The sequence below is a fragment of the Erpetoichthys calabaricus genome, chromosome 2 (genome assembly GCF_900747795.2).
Source record: "Erpetoichthys calabaricus chromosome 2, fErpCal1.3, whole genome shotgun sequence".
NCBI classification, from domain to species: Eukaryota; Metazoa; Chordata; class Cladistia; order Polypteriformes; family Polypteridae; genus Erpetoichthys; species Erpetoichthys calabaricus.
In genome coordinates, this window is record NC_041395.2 from 116913809 (window position 1) to 116934139 (window position 20331).

Here is a 20331-nt window from a genome sequence, read left to right on the forward strand (position 1 = left end):
TTTGCTCAATACTTTGTCGATGCACCTTTGGCAGCAATTACAGCCTCAAGTCTTTTTGAATATGATGCCACAAGCTTGGCACACCTATCCTTGGCCAGTTTCGCCCATTCCTCTTTGCAGCACCTCTCAAGCTCCATCAGGTTGGATGGGAAGCGTCGGTGCACAGCCATTTTAAGATCTCTCCAGAGATGTTCAATCGGATTCAAGTTTGGGCTCTGGCTGGGCCACTCAAGGACATTCACAGAGTTGTCCTGAAGCCACTCCTTTGATATCTTGGCTGTGTGCTTAGGGTCGTTGTCCTGCTGAAAGATGAACCTTCGCCTCAGTCTGAGGTGAAGAGCGCTCTGGAGCAGGTTTTCATCCAGGATGTCTCTGTACATTGCTGCAGTCATCTTTCCCTTTATCCTGACTAGTCTCCCAGTCCCTGTCGCTGAAAAACATCCCCACAGCATGATGCTGCCACCACCATACTTCACTGTAGGGATGGTAATGGCCTGGTGATGAGCGGTGCCTGATATCCTCCAAACGTGACGCCTGGCATTCACACCAAAGAGTTCAATCTTTGTCTCATCAGACCAGAGAATTTTCTTTCTCATGGTCTGAGAGTCCTTCAGGTGCCTTTTGGCAAACTCCAGGCGGGCTGCCATGTGCCTTTTACTAAGGAGTGGCTTCCGTCTGGCCACTCTACCATACAGGCCTTATTGGTGGATTGCTGCATAGATAGTTGTCCTTCTGAAAGGTTCTCCTCTCTCCACAGAGGACCTCTGGAGCTCTGATAGAGTGACCATCGGGTTCTTGGTCACCTCCCTGACTAAGGCCCTTCTCCCCCGATTGCTCAGTTTAGATGGCCGGCCAGCTCTAGGAAGAGTCCTGGTGGTTTCAAACTTCTTCCACTTACGGATGATGGAGGCCACTGTGCTCATTGGGACCTTCAAAGCAGCAGAAATATTTCTGTAACCTTCCCCAGATTTGTGCCTCGAGACAATCCTGTCTCAGAGGTCTACAGACAATTCCTTTGACTTCATGCTTGGTTTGTGCTCTGACATGAACTGTCGACTGTGGGACCTTATATAGACAGGTGTGTGCCTTTCCAAATCATGTCCAGTCAACTGAATTTGTAAAAGTACTGAAAAGTACTACTATACAGTCACTTTTACTAAACAATGTTGGGAGACGGATCTTTGTTTTGCAACCACAGATAATGAATGGAAATGCACATACAAAAAGTACATTACTTTTCAGTTTGCACTAGACACACGGTAAACCAACTAAAAATTGTATACCTTCAACATCTCTTCAGGCTCAGACTCCGTAAATATTTACAATCTCATCTGCGACAGCTGCCACCAAACAATAGCCTATTTCAGGAAAATGTTTGGGTTTTGGCATCACCTTTACCTGCTCCTAGACATCTATTTTTTAATTGAATTGTCAAAGATCTCTGGAATTTGAACAGAACCTCCTCCACAGCCCTTTCTAAAATTATTTCAGACACAACACCATCCCTCAAAGATTATTCTAATGCGATGGCTTTTGTCACATCTGTCTTACCTGTTAATCTTACTGAACTGGAAGAACTAACACAACCTTCCACTCAACTACAGGTAAAAAGCATATCTGAAACCGGAAAAAATGAAGTTAATCCAATGGGAATCTGCTCAGCTATCCTACAAAATGTCAGGTTTTCTTGACCACAGCTCTTTTTTCTTAACTCCAGTAGCAAACTATGTTCAAATCTATCTATGGGGATGGAAGAATCAGCTACATCAAAAGGTGGAAAATAATATTGTATTAATGCTGTAATGTAATAGTACACTGCTTTATTAAAGACATTTAAAGACAAAAATCATTAAACAGACTGTACAATTTGCCTTAAGTGACAAATAAGATATTTGATTTTCTTTCACCCTTACTGTCCAAGCCATGAAATCTCTAGGTGTTCCTGTCTATAATAACACCGAAAAAAAATTAAGAAAACAATTAATCATCACAATCTAACACCATGTCAGTTAAGCTTCAGGGACATCAATCTTTCCAATTAGGAAGCATAAGAGATTGTGAATCAACTATACCTCCTTTGGTGCAAATGAAAGTGACAACAGGTGCACTGAAGAGGCAACAGCAAGACAACCCCCAAAAAGAAAATGTATGTATGTACTTAAGTTTATTCCAGATGTGAAATGCAAGAAAACTCAGGAATAAGAAAGAAAGAAAGAAAGAAAGAAAGAAAGAAAGAAAGAAAGAAAGAAAGAAAGAAAGAAAGAAAGATCACTAAACCTTTGTGGGGCATTAGAACAGAAAGCAGGAGGAAGATGTGAAAACGCAGTGCAAAAACCCTAATCTATTGTTCAAAATGTAAGGTTTCTCTGTGTCTATTGGCAAACAGAAATTGTTTCAAGGACTGGCATGAAAAACAGTTTGGAGAGCAAAGGTTTATATGAGTATATAATGATACATACACAGTTACAAATTTATTGCTTGTGGCTTGTTTAGGTGCAAGAGACTAAATGTTTCCAAACTGGGACACAAAATGCTTCCACAAAGGGGGACACCTTGTGTTAAACAGTGTAAAATGCAATGCTACCAGATATGAAATCTAAATTTAGTACAATGGTAATTGACAGACTGGGACACAAAAGAAAATTGATTCCAGGGTTGTGCATTATAAAAAATCTTGATTTTACACTGTAACATTCAGTTTCTTTGAGAGAAGTTCCTAAAACACCAAATTTTATTTAGTTGACATTGACGTGAAACAAATGATTTTAGGGCTATTCAATTACAAATTCAGCTGGGCCAGATTTTCAAACCAAGAAGTTTAGGTGGGCCAGACATTTTCAGCAGACCGTAAGCAGCAGGTAATAACAAATTTTAAGCCAACACAAATGAATGTATTGAAAAAGAAGTAATGTTTATTCATTCGTCCCTTTTAAATTTGGTCACATCTGACACAGACACATCTAAAAGTACATTAAAAACTATTTAAAAAAAGCTATAACTGAACAGAATCTCAGGTAGTAGCAATACTTTTTTCCACTTTTGAAATTAAAAAAAAACAAACATTTTGGTCATATTTGACCTAGTCACACCTCAAAGTGCAGAAAAACAAAATAGTGTGCAGTTTTAGCAATAACATTTTTTCCCTTTTAATTAAATTAAACATTTTCAGGGGTGTGGAAATCAAATTTTTTTCTACTTGTCCATGGACAAGTAAACTTAGAAAATCCACTTGTCCGCCAGTTAAATTCACTTGTCCATAAACAAATAACAAAAGTGAAAAATAGTTTATTTTTTCTGATCTCTTTTATTGATACCAAACATGCCTTCCATTTTAAAACTGAAAAAAGTTCTTTCAGGGAGTAGTATTTTGCCACCTTGCTCTAGAACATTTTATAAAAGATTCCCTTATCATTTTAACTCACTAATAAACAATGCCTTCATTATAGCTACACTAGTTCTGTTTCACATACTACAGTTACAGTGAAGATTTTTATAGATATTTCATAACCTTTGGAAACCGTTAGAATGTTTTCTTCTTTATTTTTAATAAACTGACAGCGTGAAACCAACTTGTTTTATATGAAATATTCGCTAATAATCAAAAACGATCTATTGACAGCTCATCAAAATTGATGTTGTCACGCAATAAATTTCTTAACTCCTCAATATATCACAACCTACACGAAATCGCAAATTTCAGGAAAGATTAACTGCCTAACAAGCTTTGTTATGTGGTGAAAACAACTGTATTGTAAGTAAAATGACTGCATTTTATGTAGAAACAATGAATTTTATCAATCTTCTTCTATAATACGCTACCGTGGCTGTTCATTTGTCTGTCCAGGATTTTAAATCACCTGTAGCTCGCAAACCATTTCACCTTTTGACTTGAAATTTGGTACACATACAGTATACTATGTGACGTCTACTATCCGCTTTCAGGGTGATGATTGTATTACTCTTTATTTTTATTTTATTTTATTGTTGAATCAACGGCGCATGCCTATGGGAGCCGTTCTCATTCCCCACCACCTTCGCTAATCATTCTTGAGGCAGATTGAAGACTTAAGTGCCAGTTTAATTGTAAAATTAAAGAAAACGTACTAAGTAATTGCAACACAAAAACTAACAATCATTTTTAACGCGAAAAGATGCCAACGAAAGAAGAGAAGCAGCGGGCCGCTACGGTGGAGAAAAGAAGAACTGCTCAGGAAGCAGCAAGCGCATCAACCTCTGAGCAAATGAATGCTAAACGTACAGAGAAAGAGGATGAAAACTAGGAATGCTCAAGTCAAGTGTATTTATTCACTGCATGTTATCGTGCAGTACGCCGTTACTGGTAATATATAAAAGTTATTGATTATAATGAAAAATCATCACATTACATCGTAATGTTGGCATGAAAAAAATGACCGCATCTTCAAGCGTGTAAGTATTAGGGTAAAATACTTATGTAAGACCGTAAAAGTGCTTCCCCTTTGAAAAATCAGCCGTCATTTTATAAACAATATTGAAGACCAATTTGAGACATGGAGAACATGCCTAAGTAGACTGTTTCCGCACAAAGTACATACCCAAATGTTTAAAATGTGAAAGTAGTGGTAAAATGTGCCCAGCACAGCACATATAATATTTTTCTCCAGAAAATTGCACTTGTCCACGGACAACTGAAACAGAAAAACACGCTTGTCCGACGGTCAATTTACTCGTGTCGGACGAGTCGGGCGTTGGATTTCCGCACCCCTGATTTTCCTAAAATAAGACCCAGACAGTATTATAAATAACATCTGCTCACCTTTTGAAATAAAGTAAATATTTTGGTCATCAATGACCCAGGTACATCAGAAAGTGCATTTAACAGAATAAAAAAAAAACTATCAATGCTACCAAAGCTCTCAGTGCAGCAACCCATAACAAGTGATAACAGTAAGTAACACACATGCCTACAACGTCTACTGTACATTGAGGGAACATAGGTTCATTTTATATTATCACGTGTGATTAGCAGTACCTATTTTGTAAACAAAAAGGTGGCAGTACGCATATGTTGGATTTGGATCAAGTTTGAGGTGCTGGTATATATAGAGGTAGAGAGTCCTTGTGCTACATGTTTTGTTTATTTGGTGAAAAACATAAAAGTATAAAATTTGAAATTGAGAAATCATCAAGTAAAATAATAATTCTTTTATATTTATATATCACTTTACTCACTACTCAAAGTGTTTTGCAAACTCCTTGCAGGAAAACCCACAATGTGAACCCATGATCTCCTCATTGCTTGGTAGTGGCGCAACAATTACGCTACCTGCAAAGGTGTACCTTACTGCATAATATTGCGCTTGATAAAATTAGACAGAAATTCCGAAATCAAAGAATTTTAACCAAGCTCTGCATTCTACAAATAAAACTGTAGTTGCAGTTCCGCAAAACAATCAGTGCTTAATTTGATTGTGTTTTAAAGAAAATTCCAAACTGTTCGCATGTTTTCATCAAATGCAGTCTTTCTAATTCCTTCTTTGCTCAGTGTCAGTGGCTGATCATCATCCTCTTAACAGCCATGAATTCGCTGGATTGAAGCGTATGAGTGGAGGGCCAACCAATCATATGAAGAGAAGTGCGGAGGCAGTGCTTGTCAGTAATGAGGCTCTCATTGGAGTGACAATTAGATTCTTTTGTGAAAACTCACTTTCTTGATGAAATTGGAGTACAACAGACCCAGCACACAATTGATTATACAATTATTTAACATGTAGTCGATGCCACAACCAGCTGTTGTGGCCGAGGTGCCGGTACAACGTATTCCTATATCTCAGACTACTACCATCACATCTAGAAACACTACAACACACTGCATTATGGGTTGAATGGTGCTAGGCTAAGCGGAGTTTTACATTCACGGTCAGTACTACTGTAGGAATTTGTGTGGGAATTTCTGAAGGCTCGTAAAATGTGTTTTCCTGGTTTTTCTCTGTGTTTCTGGGAGGACCATGAGCTGAGCCACTTGGAAGTTGTTTCTGGGTTTTTACGTGGCCCACGTGCACCATTTGAATAGGCCAGATATAAAGACTTTCTTTTAAAAATCTGGAGTGTTCTACTCACTACTCTTCAGCCAACTGCAGCTCCTTTATTAAAAAGAATAATAGTCATTCATTTTTGGGTATGCAATATAATAAAATTACATAATGACAAAAAAACCCTTAAGGCACAAGGAGTTCAATTCTTCATAAAAGCAGAAATGAATAAATTTCAAATAAGATTAATAAAATAATATTTAAATAAATAAGTAAAACGTAATGGCCAGATTTTAAGAGGATAAGGTGTTTTACTGTGTTAGCCATTGTGGGTGCAATGATTACATCTTGCATGAAGAAGGGGCCTGAGTTTGCATATTGTAATCCTTTTAGTTAGTCAATAAAAGCTGTCATTTTGCTTGACTTCTCAAAGGATAAATGAGAAAACCGTGAACAGGCCATATATATGCATGTGTGATTTTTTTATATACTCTGGTTTCTAGTCAGAGGTTGCTTTCTGCTTTTTGAACAGCAACTTTTCTTCTTTGGTCCTTTGAAGTGAATTTTACTATTACAGAATCAACGTGAAGGCATGTATGTGTATGTTTGGTTTCATGCACACAAATCCTAAGGTATAAAGAGAACAAGAGAACGGAGTGCTCTTACTGATACATTTTTAATCACTTAAATTGTGAACGATTCACCCATTTATGTGCATTCAGTTAATGCACTGAAATAAAAAAAATCACACCAATTAATTATATAACATATGTTACTTGATCAACAAAGCAAGATTAATTACGAAATTCTAGTAATCTAACAGACCACAATGTCTTTCTATGCTACTTGATTTTGTACAACTGCCAAATATTGCGAAACTCCAACACCCTTAAATTATCAATTTATTTTATTTCCAAACATCGCAAAAAGGCTAAACAAAATCAATAATTTTGCCTTTACTGTTATCATTTTATTTGTAAGCCGTGTCTTCACACAGACAGTGCTGTTTGGTAAGAGGACACACATCTTCTGCATGACCTGTTTCAGATAAATCAATTAGCTAGCTAGGTAATTTGTCTTGGGTGATGTTTATGTCACATGCGTACAACATGACAATACAATGCCACTCTTTGTCTTAAACTAGAATTCTTTCTCTCAGTGAAAGCATCAAAATCACTTTCTTAATGCTCAGATCATCATAGCCTCTAGTGCATCCTTGACTACCCTAAAAACATATCTGAGGCCATTCAGCTAGCCGTGTCTTATAGCTGCTAATTTTAAAGTTTTCAATGCTGCAGTTTCTATTCATAAATTTGTTTATGATTAGGTTTCGAAGTTTTAAAGGTATGGGCTCTGGAAACATGTACTATTAAGCATCATACATAAATAAAAAGACTCTTCCAATAACTTGGGCTATGGGATGCGAAACCAAATGAAGGAAAAAAAACTCTTAAAAACTGAGGAATTTGTCAATTTCAAAGCAGCAAAGAAAACATACCCTCCATGTCTCTGACGTATATTTACAAATTTACAATTTATTCTTATCAATGATTCTTGGCACCATTTTTTCAAACTAATCTTTTAACAGTAGTTCTGCACCGATAATCCAAGGTGAAAATTTACTAATTCTAGATGATACTTTTATCATAAAGCTAGAAATAAATTCTTGAATATAAGTGGTTGGGTACAAGGCGGTATATTTTCCGGGTACATACTTCACTTTAACCTTACTTTTTCCAAGCAGTAAGATCGTCTGCTGAATAGTGTGCTGAACAATGTCTTGTTTTGTTTGTGTTTTAATTTTAATTTAAATTTTAAATTTTAATTCTCTTTTTAAATTATTATTTGCACGTCATGTTGTTACACTGTGGACCCTGAGCTTTGCAATTTTGTCTATCTGTATACTTGTATATGGGTTGAGATGACAATAAAGTTCACTTTGACTTTTGACATTTGTCCAGCAATAAAATTCCCCTTTCTTCCAGTTTTTGTGAATGAAAATTTCACCTAACTGATGACATAAAAAATGCCATACTAATAAACATACGTTTTGTCAACTAAGAATTCTCTGAATTAGCATTAGAATTCACGATACAAGCAGCAGCTCTGAGTAGACTGTCCAATGTATAGGGGCTTCAGCTGGTGCTTACTGGCTGCATAAACGGCAAATAACAATTTTAGGTAATTATTAACACTTTCATCACCTTCATTATTTCTCACATTTCATAGACTGATTTTAGCCTTCATCACTAATTTTGGAAAAAAAAAAACAAAACAAAAAAAACTATGCAGTCTTCAAACTTTCTAATTACAATTCTGCACTCAGGACTTTCATAATTATTTTCATATACAAAAAAACATAATACCAAATTCTCTGTGGGCACAAAGTAGATAAAGTTGCCAAAGGAGAACTCCCTTCCAAGTCCACTAAAAGCAAATGCCAAAAGAGTTTGGTTACCCTGGGAAAAAAAGTTAAAATACCTAACATAAAAAACTGATGTATGCAACAGAAAAATAAATAGGTAAATAAAAAAATAAGCAAACAATATGGTTTATTAAGTCAGTCAATTCAGTAAGCGCTAAAATAGCCATATCAATGTATAAAATCCTGGACAAATCTTGAATGTCCGAGAGGCTCCTTACAAAGGTAGGCAACTCTCGTCAATTTGATCTTACCTATACAGATTCTTGTAATACATAATGCCACGATCCAAAAATACCTCAAATAATATAAGTAAGAGTGTTGTATGTGCTGATCTCTACATATACCCATATCTCTATAAAATGGCAAGTTGACTTACTAACATATTCACTCACTTATCAACAAAAGCACTACTTCCTGTTTAGTTAAAAAGCTTAAATCTGGCAGGACTGCACATCTAGGACAGTATGGACATGCTAAAAAACGACCTATCGATAAATCAATACTTAGTGGTATAGTCCAGTACCTAAAACAGAAAAACTAACTGCCCTAAATTCTCAAAAATTCATTGATTGATTTCACTTGAAACTTGGTGACATTTGCAGAAAAAGATAACTAGCTAAACAATTAATTTTTATTTGTCAATATTTATTAATATTATGCTAACATATATACTCTGTGCTCTGCTTGGAGATGGCTTTATGCAAGCAAAGGACACAGCAGAAACAACTGACAGCACCAATAACCAATATGTCTGAAGAAGAGGTGGTGACATAAACTGGAAAAAAGAGATGTGGTTGCATTTGTTGAGTTCAGTGAGGTGTGAATTGGAAAAAGAAAGTTTGATGAAGCTCAATGGTTAGCAAGTACACTATAAATCTCAAGTGTTGGTAGCAGATGCTATGGTTGTGAGTGTTGGAGTTGTTTCACTAGTAGCAAAAAGGGAGGGAGAGAGAAGAAGAGGTGAAAGTGGTGTCCTTGGATCCAAGAAAAGGGGGACAGGCAGAGTAAGGTTAAACTTAACAGGTCCCCCACAAGGTACTCCATTGTAATATACTGTACATTCAAATCTGTGAACTTTGAAAGGGAACACCCACCCTGCCCCCTGAAATCATTTACATTTACATGCAAATCTGCTTACTCTGAAGGGGATGTCCCTTCCCAAAATTCTTTACATACAAATCTGCAGATCCATGGATCTGCAGATTGTTTAATAAGCCTCTAAAACGTAGTACAGGTAGTCTTCTTCTTCCACTTGAAGCACTAGGAAAAACAATCTCAAAAGTATAAACACTCAATTCACCGCATGGGCTGCCTTAATATGCAGCCTGTAAACGTCACTGCTGTTTTTAATAAGTTAAAGTAAAATGTGTTAGACAGTGTCAGTAGTAGGATTTGAACCCACAACCTTGGTCCAAAGTCCAATGCCTTAACCACTTACACCATACTACTTAACAATAATATTAGCCTTTGGTTTTAAAAAAAAAAAATCTATACATATTTTATACAGAAAAGTACTTAGTTACATAGTACTTTTGATACATTTTATTAACTGACAGCATTATAACTGAGGCCCATCGTCTTATAAAATTTCCTGGGTGAAACGAGGTAACAAAGTTTGAGCTCTACAAATGGAGAATATTACAGAAGCTGCCTAAATGTATCCTGGAATGATAAATTCCTGAACTATCCACGCAAAAAAAGGACTGTAACACAAACTCTTGAAACACTTCAGAAAGCCTCTTGATAATGCTCTCTGCAAAATGTGAAGACAGACTGATTAAATTGATACCATTATCATATAATCACACACCTGTTTTACTGTCCTTCAGAACCACATCAGATATTTCAAACAACTTCAGAGGAAGAGGCATTTTTCTATTAGCTGCCACAGTCTTTAAGAGGCCAGGGAGAAGAGTTGTGCGTGCCACCTAATGGAAGAACAGTCCACAGAGTAACATAAGTAGTAAGTTTCTTCTTAGACATTAATAAAACACCATAAATGAAAGCCATCTATCTTCAAAATTAAGCATTTGCTTTTATTTTAGCTCTTCAAACTACAGCACGAAATATTAAAATAATTTAAATGCTGCTGAGCTACATTCCTCTCTCATCTCTTTAAAGGATATTACATAAATGAGAACTTTTTTTTTTTCAGACTGTTGCATTCAATTTTTTTATATTAAAAATAATAACTATGTTAAAACTGAAATGATTTTTTTTTCTTTCTTATATCACTACTGTCCATTATTTGAAATATAAAAATGATCAAATCCTGATATTTCTAATATGTAACTTTCTACTGTTCTTCCTACCTGAAATTCCGCAGTTTTTGGATTTGAAATGTGGACTGCTCTGATATTACCAATGTCTTTGCAGAGCTTGTCAGCAATATCTTCCTTGGAACACTAAGAAAGTATATAAAGTTATTCAGACAAAATGTAGAATATAAATAGAATTTGTTATAGTAAAAATGCAGTCAAAGAACAATTTTACTTTTAAAATTATGCTTTTGATAACCAACACTAGCTGGAGCATATAGTCTATAATATTCAGTGATGAGTATACCTGCTTTCACACAGACGACCTTGCTTTTTCATAATTTTGATGCATATGCCTAGTTCGCAAGAATCATGAATGTTAATCTTAATAAACAAAATAAATGCAGCAGGTGAGAAAAATCATATAATACTTTTTTATTTAAGTTGTTCGACTCTGTTCTAACAGCTACGTGAGCATGTATCCTTCTGTATCCACAACCCTTGCTCCAGCACTTGCCTTAGTATACACACTTTCTCTAACAATACAAGAATAAAGCATACAAGGCTGGTGTTTACACTTCTGGCATCAAAATAACATTACAGATACAGCAAAACAATAGCCATGCCTGGATATTGCAAATGTAATATTGTTTGTGATTCAGTGCCTTGTAGTGATGTGTTGGGGGCTATGTCAGAATTTATTACTGTTTTATCTATGATCTGCTGGGACACATGTTCAACAACGCACAGTACACCGTTAATAGGAAATTAACTAAAGTTTAAGAAATTTAGAAAATCAAAATTGTGCCTCTTCTATTTCACTGCCACTGCTGTTACCACTTGCTACGTCTCCGGTTTATGCTGTAGTCTTTATACTGACCACTCCACTTTTTTTTCAAGAAAAAAATGGCTTTGTTTTAGACTATGTATAACTGTAATGTAATCTTTACCACTAAAAAACTGCAACACAGTATTTTTGTGAAATGCATTATATTATACATGCAGCAGTCAAATTTAAAATTAATATATACCACTTATGCTAATTTTTACAGCGGTTCTTTGTTACAACAAGAAATAATCTGTGAACTGCATTCCTGAAACTTAATTATGCGCCCCTACTAATCACATGCTCTTTTACTAACATGCCTTTATATTTTTCACAATTCATTCATTTCATTCTGTACATTCATAACTTTACAAATGACTCAAAAATGGAATGTTTAAGCTTATTTATTGAATATACTGCAAAATATTTTATGTTTTTTCAAAGGTTGCTAAACTAGCCAAATTTTAGCTCAAGGCAAGAACAGGCTTTCAGCCTAACATTTTATTATTAACCTACTGGTTAAAACACTAACATAAACTAGTATAAATGTAAAAAAAAATAGATTCATATGTACATTGTTCTAAAATATATAAATATTTGCCTTTGTCCCAAAATATGTATGGTATTTTTTTTAATTAAAGCAGCTCTCTGCTGCCCTCTAAAGTTAGAAATGATTGCTCTTTTCAAGTTGGTATAAAACCTCACCAGCATTGTTTCTGTTATATAGTAAATATCAAATGACATCCTGAAAACTATAGTATAGTATATAGTATAGTATAATAGTAACTGAGCTGTGAAAACGAATATCCTTTTAGGTCATTTTATTACACCAACAATGATTTAGTATAACTTTCCTGAAAAAATTATGTTTGAAGAAAAAAAAAATTTAATTTTTCAAGACACTTATACTGAAAACACATCTACTGAAACTTCACTTGGTTTTCCAGATATAACCAGTAGCTCTTACTGAAGAATACATACCAAAGCAAATGTGAGTGCCTCGGTAAATCCAGCAGCTGCCATATCTTGCCTTAGAAGTTCAGTTAATTTATTTAAAGGGAACTAAAATGGGAAGGAAAAAGAAAGCAAGTATTTCTATTTTGTTGTATTTGATGAATATCAATTTTTTCACCTATCTTTCATAAAATCAAAAAAACTAAAAGGTTAACAATGGAAGTCATAAAATACCATAGTTACAAGTCTCAGACTGAAATTACAAACCTGATTAGCAACAGTATATGTTGTAGGTATTGTCCTTTTAATGTTGTTAAAACCAAAGGCAATGGCAGCATCCTCTACAATGTCACATGCATGAATAATATCAGGCCTGGTTGGTGGGATTTCAACTTCAATTATGCCTTCTGTTCCTGAAACGTCTGATTTCAAGTACATTCGGGTCAGAAGTTTTGCTATGCTTTCTGGGGTTTCACTGTATAAAAGAAACATTTTTAGGAATTAAACTTGAAGCATGAAGGTTAACAGATATATCAAAATCGACCAATATATCAGAAACACAACCAATCATTTGTTTCTAAATGTCCATTAATGTTCTAAAATACAGAATCATGGACATCCAAAGCCAAAACAAAAGAAAAACGTGCATGGAAAGAGTCATTTTAGTACAAACCTTTAAATGGTAAATAATCTTGCCTTATATTTTAGCACATATTTATATCCTTTCATTGATATTATAGATCATTTTACTGCTATTGATTAAATAAACTTTTTTATTTGTAAACTCCAGTTTCCTTCCAATTCCCAAAAACATGCTTGGATAGGCTTACTAGCGTCTTTGTACAGGTTCTGCATGAGTCAGTGGTGGTACATGAGTGGGTGTGTCCTGTGATACAGTGGTGACCTGGTCAGGGTTGGCTCCTTCTTTAAACGTGAAGTTGCCAGAATAAGCTAAAGTTCCAAACTAGCCCTTTGCTTTCAGAAAATACATAAATCGACTCTGGCACTAGCTCAAAAACCTATTAAGGGCCAATAACAGCATTTCATCAGACCAGTTATAATATAAAGTATGTAAAATTACAACACATACCTGACACCTATTTTTTTGTTGATTAAATCACCAGTCAGTGTTTCCTTTCTGTAAGGTAGCTCCTGAAATACAAAATAATTAATGGAAAACATTAATCAAGATACATAAATAATTGTGTATCTGGTCTTTATTTTATAAGATGCTATACACTAACTAAGATGTAACAATGGCTCTTGAAGCTGTTGGCTACTGTCTGTCCTTGGTGTCAAATATAGGATATAAAATTTTGTGAATGATATAAAATAAATTAAGGAGATGCCAGTCAGGTAAACAGCAGCAAGTAAATAAAACTGAAATTTTATTTTCTAAATCTAGGTCTATTATGTTTCAGACTTTATGTTTTCTCAAAACACATTCAGCAGTGATACAGAAGTTTACAAATTTTCTTTCGGCTGCTCCCGTTAGGGGTTGCCACAGCGGATCATCTTCTTCCATATCTTTCTGTCCTCTGCATCTTGTTCTGTTACACCCATCACCTGCATGTCCTCTCTCACCACATCCATAAACCTTCTCTTAGGCCTTCCTCTTTTTCTCTTGCCTGGCAGCTCTATCCTTAGCATCTTTCTCAAAATATAACCAGCACTTCTCCTTTGCACATGTCCAAACCAACGCAGTCTCGCCTCTCTGACTTTGTCTCCCAACCGCCCAACTTCAGCTGACTCACTAATGCACTCATTTCTAATCCTATCCATCCTTGTCACACCCAGTGCAAATCTTAGCATCTTTAACTCTGCTACCTCCAGCTCTGTCTCCTGCTTTCTGTTCAGTGCCACCATCCTCACTAGTGCCTCACTACCATCCTGTAGACCTTCCCTTTCACTCTTGCTGATCACTCCTGACACTCTTCTCCACCCATTCCACCCTGCTTGCACTCTCTTTTTCACCTCTCTTCCACAATCCCCATTACTCTGTACTGTTGATCCCAAGTATTTAAACTTATCCACCTTCACCAACTCTATTCCCTGCATCCTCACCATTCCACTGACCTCCCTCTCATTTACATACATGTATTCTGTCTTGTTCTTACTGACCTTCATTCCTCTCCTCTCTAGAGCATATCTCCACCTCTCCAGGGCCTCCTCAACCTGCTCCCTACTATCACTACAGATCACGATGTCATCAGCAAACATCATAGTCCACGGGAACTCCTGTCTAATCTCATCTGTCAACCTGTCCATCACCACTGCAAATAAGAAAGGGCTCAGAGCGGATCCCTGATGTAATCCCACCTCCAACTTGAATGCATCCGTCACTCCTACCGCAGACCTCACCACTGTCACACTTCCCTCGTACATATCCTGTAAAACTCTTACGTACTTATCTGCCACTCCCAACTTCCTCATACAATACCACAGCTCCTCTTGAGGCACAATGTCATATGCTTTCTCCAGGTCCACAAAGACGCAAAGCAACTCCTTCTGGCCTTCTCTAAACTTCTCCATCAACATCCTCAGAGCAAACACTGCATCTGTGGTGCTCTTTCTTGGCATGAAACCATACTGCTTCTCACTAATCATCACCTCACTTCTTAACTGAGCTTCCATTACTCTTTCCCATAACTTCATGCTGTGGCTCATCAATTTTATCTCCCTGTAGTTACTGCAGTCCTGCACATCCCCCTTATTCTTAAATATGGGCACCAGTACACTTCTTCTCCACTCCTCAGGCATCCTCTCACTTTCCAAGATTCCATTAAACAATCTGGTTAAAAACTCCACTGCCATCTCTCCTAAACACCTCCATGCTTCCATAGGTATGTCATCTGGACCAACAGACGTTCCATTTTTCATCCTCTTCATAGCTGTCCTTACTTCCTCCTTGCTAATCCGTTGCACTTCCTGATTCACTATCTCCACATCATCCAACCTTTTCTCTCTCTTGTTCTCTCATTCATCAGCCTCTCAAAGTACTCTTTCCATCTGCTCAACACACTCTCCTCATTTGTGAGTACGTTTCCATCTTTATCCTTTATCACCCTAACCTGCTTCACAACTTTCTCAGCTCGGTCTAGAGGTGGGTGGTATGACCAAAATTCTATATCACGGTATTTTTCTAAATTCTGCCGGTTTCACGGTATTAGACGGTATTTTTTTCCCCATGCATGAGTGGATGTTAACCACATTTTCCACTGCAATTACTGCAGTAGACTGGCTAAGAATAACCTATTAGACTGTTATGAGAATTGTACATCGTACAAAAAGACATTTTAATGTGCACACAAGTATTAATCCAGGTTTGCATGGCCCCATAAAGTGATAGTTTTCAAGGGGGTGGCACTAAAGAGAAGGAATCACATTGCATGACAGATGCAGTCAAAATATAGAACCTTTTAATTGAACAAATTTTGCAAATGCTTAAACTATGATTTTGACAACATATTTTCAACCATCCAAAGAGGCATTTAGACTTAGTAAAATATCCAGAGGTGTTTGTCAAAAGTTGGATTGCACTGAACACGTCTTAGAAAAGGAATAAATAGTAAATATTTTTTGTAAACCAACTACACTTTCTGTTAATGTTAACAATCTCTGTCCACTGACACGTTAAAGTGACTTTTTAAACAATTTTACCATCATTAAACTGCATAATATTTAAACTAATAAATAATAACAATAAAATACATAATAGTATTACTGATAGTTGCATCATTACTTCAAGGCTTCAAGCCCAGGTGGATTACACAGTATTCACCAAATTAAAATAAAATAAAACAAGTGCAACTTGGTGATGACATCTTACCAACTGTACCATCATTTAAGCAAACTGCATTAATATGGACCTTGCTTCAAGCTAAGCTATATACATAAATAATAGAACTGCAACTTGCATTTATAATGCTGTTTGTGGTATAGCCCTATGGAAGCGCATTAGGGCCACTGTGAAGAAGAAAAAATATGGACACGGAAGAAAAAAACAAACTATATGTCGAGAATAAATTCAACATGTTGACTTTATTCTCGACATTTCCACTTTAATGTTGACGCTTATGTCAAGATTAAAGTCGACATTTCCACTTTATTCTCATAGTTTATTTTATAATTAAAGTAGAATGTTGTAAACTAAACTTCATCCTAAAATCAATGTTTAATTTACTAGATTTTCTCAAACCCCGTCACAAGTTAATGCAGCACATCAAATACTTTGTGTTAAGTGTTCCCCGACCCAGTCGTTAATCACTACGCTTCTTAAACTGACTTCCTCCGCACTAAGAGCAGGCGCCTGCAGCAATCACCGCACAGAATCCATTCACTTCATGATATTCCTGCTCTCTACCAAAAACCCCAGTTCCTATCTTTCCTTTTTCTTTCTCCACATTACCAATCACCACACGATAAACATCTTTGTGAAATTAAAACTAATTATTAACTTAGCCGATGGAGTGTTCAGAACTTTAAAAATATCTTCGTTATACATGTTTAATTATGCCATCCATTCAGAGTTGTGCCCATCTCTGAACGAGTCGCCAGCACATCGCAGGATGAATATGAGCAAAACATACACTAGCAAGTACAAAAACAAGTTCAACTTGGCTTGCAGTATTATCCAGTAGAATAGAAACAGTATTTACACATCTGACCTTTTAAAACTAAAGTATCTCCAGGCAACGGACGTGACTCCTTTTTTTCGGCAAATGCTCTTCTGTTCAACTTTACTTTTAGTCCAGTTTCGGAATGCTCTCTGTCCATTTTCACCGCGCGGCATACCTATGCTACCACCCACTATTTGGTGGTGTAGCAGTGAAAAAGAGCCCTAGTGCAACAAATCTGTGTTTAGCGGTGTATCAGTGGAAAAGGGTCCCCACTTGAACAGTTTCCCGCTCCGCCACGTTCCGAACGTCGTTTAGGCAATTTAAACCATTGTTGCGGTATAAGAAAAATCCATATCATAAAAAAAATAAAAAACGGTTTTCGGTATGAACCGGTATACCGCCCAGCACTAGCTCGGTCCCTCTGTCTAGCCAATCGGTACAGGTCCTTTTCTCCCTCCTTAGTGTCCAACCTCTCATACATCATATGCCTTTTCTTTAGCCTTCGCCACCTTTCTCTTTACCTTGCGCCTTATCTCCTTGTACTCGTCTACTTTCTGCATCTCTCTGACTATCCCACTTCTTCTTTGCCATCCTCTTCCTCTGTATACTCTCCTGTAGTTCCTCATTCCACCACCAAGTTTCCTTTCCCTCCTTCCTCTTTCCAGATGTCATGCCAAGCAACCTTCTTGCTGTCACCCATACTACATCTGCTGTAGTTTCCCAGCTGTCTGGTAACTCTTCACTGCCACCCAGTGCCTGTCTCACCTCCTCCCTAAACTCAACCTTGCAGTCTTCCTTTTTCAACTTCCACCATTTGATCCTTGGCTCTACCCTCACTCTCTTCCTCTTTTTGATCTCCAACGTCATCCTACAGACCACCATCCTATGCTGCTTAACTACACTTTCCCCTGCCACCACTTTGCAGTCTTCGATCTCCTTCAGATCAACTCTTCTGCATAGGATGTAATCTACCTGTGTGCATCTTCCCTCTTGTATGTAACTCTATGTTCCTCCCTCTTCTTAAAATACGTATTCAAAAAAAAAAAAAACAAATTTAAAAATACTCATATAATAAATAAAAACTGTGGTGTATTTACCAAAAACTCACATCTGTTTCTTTTCATAAAAGGTTATTGTGCATTACACATTCAGATCTGTTACATTTGTGCATGGCACTGGTTTAAAAATAAATAAATAATACTCTGATTTGGTATGGCTATTACTACTTTTATAATAGGCACCCATTCCCTTTAATAGTGTTCTGACCTGTTCCTTTACTAAAGGAGAACAATTTAATATCAGCCACCCAATCAAAACATTTTGTGGGCGGGTTTAGACAGGTCACTTGTGAAGCCACAGGTAAAGTACCACACAACAGAAAATCACCAAAAGAAAACATCTAAACAATACAGCAAAAGTTACATACAGCTCAAGTGTAAGTTAACTTCTGTAAGTGAAGTGTTGGTGCTTGCTTCACAACTCCACTGATTGAGAAATTCTAAATCAACAATTCAACAAACTGTTTTTGAACTATGTAATATCTGACAACTGTAAACTACTACACATCTGATACAAATGTTTTGAACGGTTTGCCATATAAGGTCTTTAGGCGAATCCAAAGACAGTCACTGGACTTACTGCTGCTTGAGACATCCCCCCACATAACCAACAACATCACATCACTTCCAGGATTATAAGCAAGTGAAATTTTTCAATGATCATCACACAAGACACTACATTTTGTTTATCTCAGAAATAACTGCAGCTTCCACAGATGCATTTTCTCTGAAAGGTGGCCATGTACTGCTTTGTCTTCTTCTTCTTTCGGCTGCTTCCATTAGGGGTTGCCACAGCGGATCATCTTTTTCCATTACTGAATAATAAACTGAATTTGGCACCTTTTGAATTCTGGAGCCATTCTTCTCATTAAACTAGCATGTTATTTCGATCCAGTTTAAAGACCAATCAATTAATAAATCATAAGCACAGAACACAGATGATATGAATTACTCAGAATGGTATGCATATGGAAGGACAGAGAAGCTGCTTGCTGCAAGTTTTAAAAGTTGTTTGAATCGCAAGACTTGTCTACTAGAATCATAAGAGGATTCAGTCAAGATCAACACTGGGCATTCCAATGTACACAAAATAGTAATTAGAAATGGCTTTCACCTGAACAGTGTAGATTGGCGAAATTCACCAAAGAAAATATGTTTTATTCCTCGCTAATCTTGTTTGACAAATATTTTCCTGGAAATTCGTCCTGTGCTCGGTTTTCCCCTGCACCCCATGATGCTTTGCAAACCTCATGTTACATCACAGAGCTGTAGCAGCCATGAGCAGTACTTTCATGCATGCATACATTAAGATCCTTGCAGAGCTGCTTCATGCATATGTGTTGCCGCCACCCACTTAGCCCTTCATGCGTTTAAAAAAAAAAAAAAACTTGCAGTATTTTCATTTAAGGAATACATTAGCTGACCGTAATGAGAATATTATAAGTACTGCCACTGGATATAAAACACTGATCCAGGCAGCACTTCATGACTAATTTGCATCCATGACTAGCCATGTGCCCAGAAACATCTCAAAACAAGCCTTAAAGGAGGCAGAGAAATAAAATACACACAACCATGTGAAATAATATAACATGAAAGAAAAAAATGCACAGAGATCAGAAACCAAAAAGCACTGCAGCTGTAATCAGTGCCGCAACTTCATACAATAGAACAAGTCAGTCTCATGCCACTACTTTGTCACATAGCTAATATGAGCCACAAGACTGAACTCTGTAAGCACAATGATATATATATATATATTTTTAGTTACTGCTAGTTTGTGGGTTTATTGTTTGAGACACGGTGGCACAGTGGTTAGCACTGCTGTCTTACAGTGAAGATCACATTTTTGGCAAAAAAAAAATCAGTCCACCATAGTTGGCGAACACTTCCCTAGCTCTCAGGGACAATTAAAGCAACATGACACCATTATAAGCCCCTCAAACCTAGTTCAGGTCCTCCTTCACCATTTCTTCAAATATATTTCACAGAATTTGGCAAAGTTTATGAACATTTCAGTGATTTCGCCAAACTAATGCTGAAGCAAACTCTACAGGATTCACTCATTACAACTCCTGAAGTACTGCTTTCTTTTTAGTGGGCTCAAGTTTAATCTCAAAATGAAGTACCCACTGAATATTAATATAAAACGTTCCACAAAACATCCAACCCTTTTCCTA

General features: G+C 36.6%; 1 protein-coding gene across 1 annotated transcript in view; it reads right to left on the reverse strand.

Annotated features, from left to right (window-relative positions):
- The window catches only part of farsb (phenylalanyl-tRNA synthetase subunit beta), a 75553-nt gene that overhangs the window by 13979 nt on the left and 41243 nt on the right, over positions 1-20331 (reverse strand). The window contains exons 11-15 of the mRNA XM_028794407.2: positions 13565-13626; positions 12742-12949; positions 12502-12582; positions 10749-10841; positions 10247-10364 (exon numbers count right to left, since the gene is read on the reverse strand). Of these exons, the coding sequence (XP_028650240.1) occupies positions 10247-10364; positions 10749-10841; positions 12502-12582; positions 12742-12949; positions 13565-13626 (562 nt within the window). The remainder of the gene's footprint in view (positions 1-10246; positions 10365-10748; positions 10842-12501; positions 12583-12741; positions 12950-13564; positions 13627-20331) is intronic.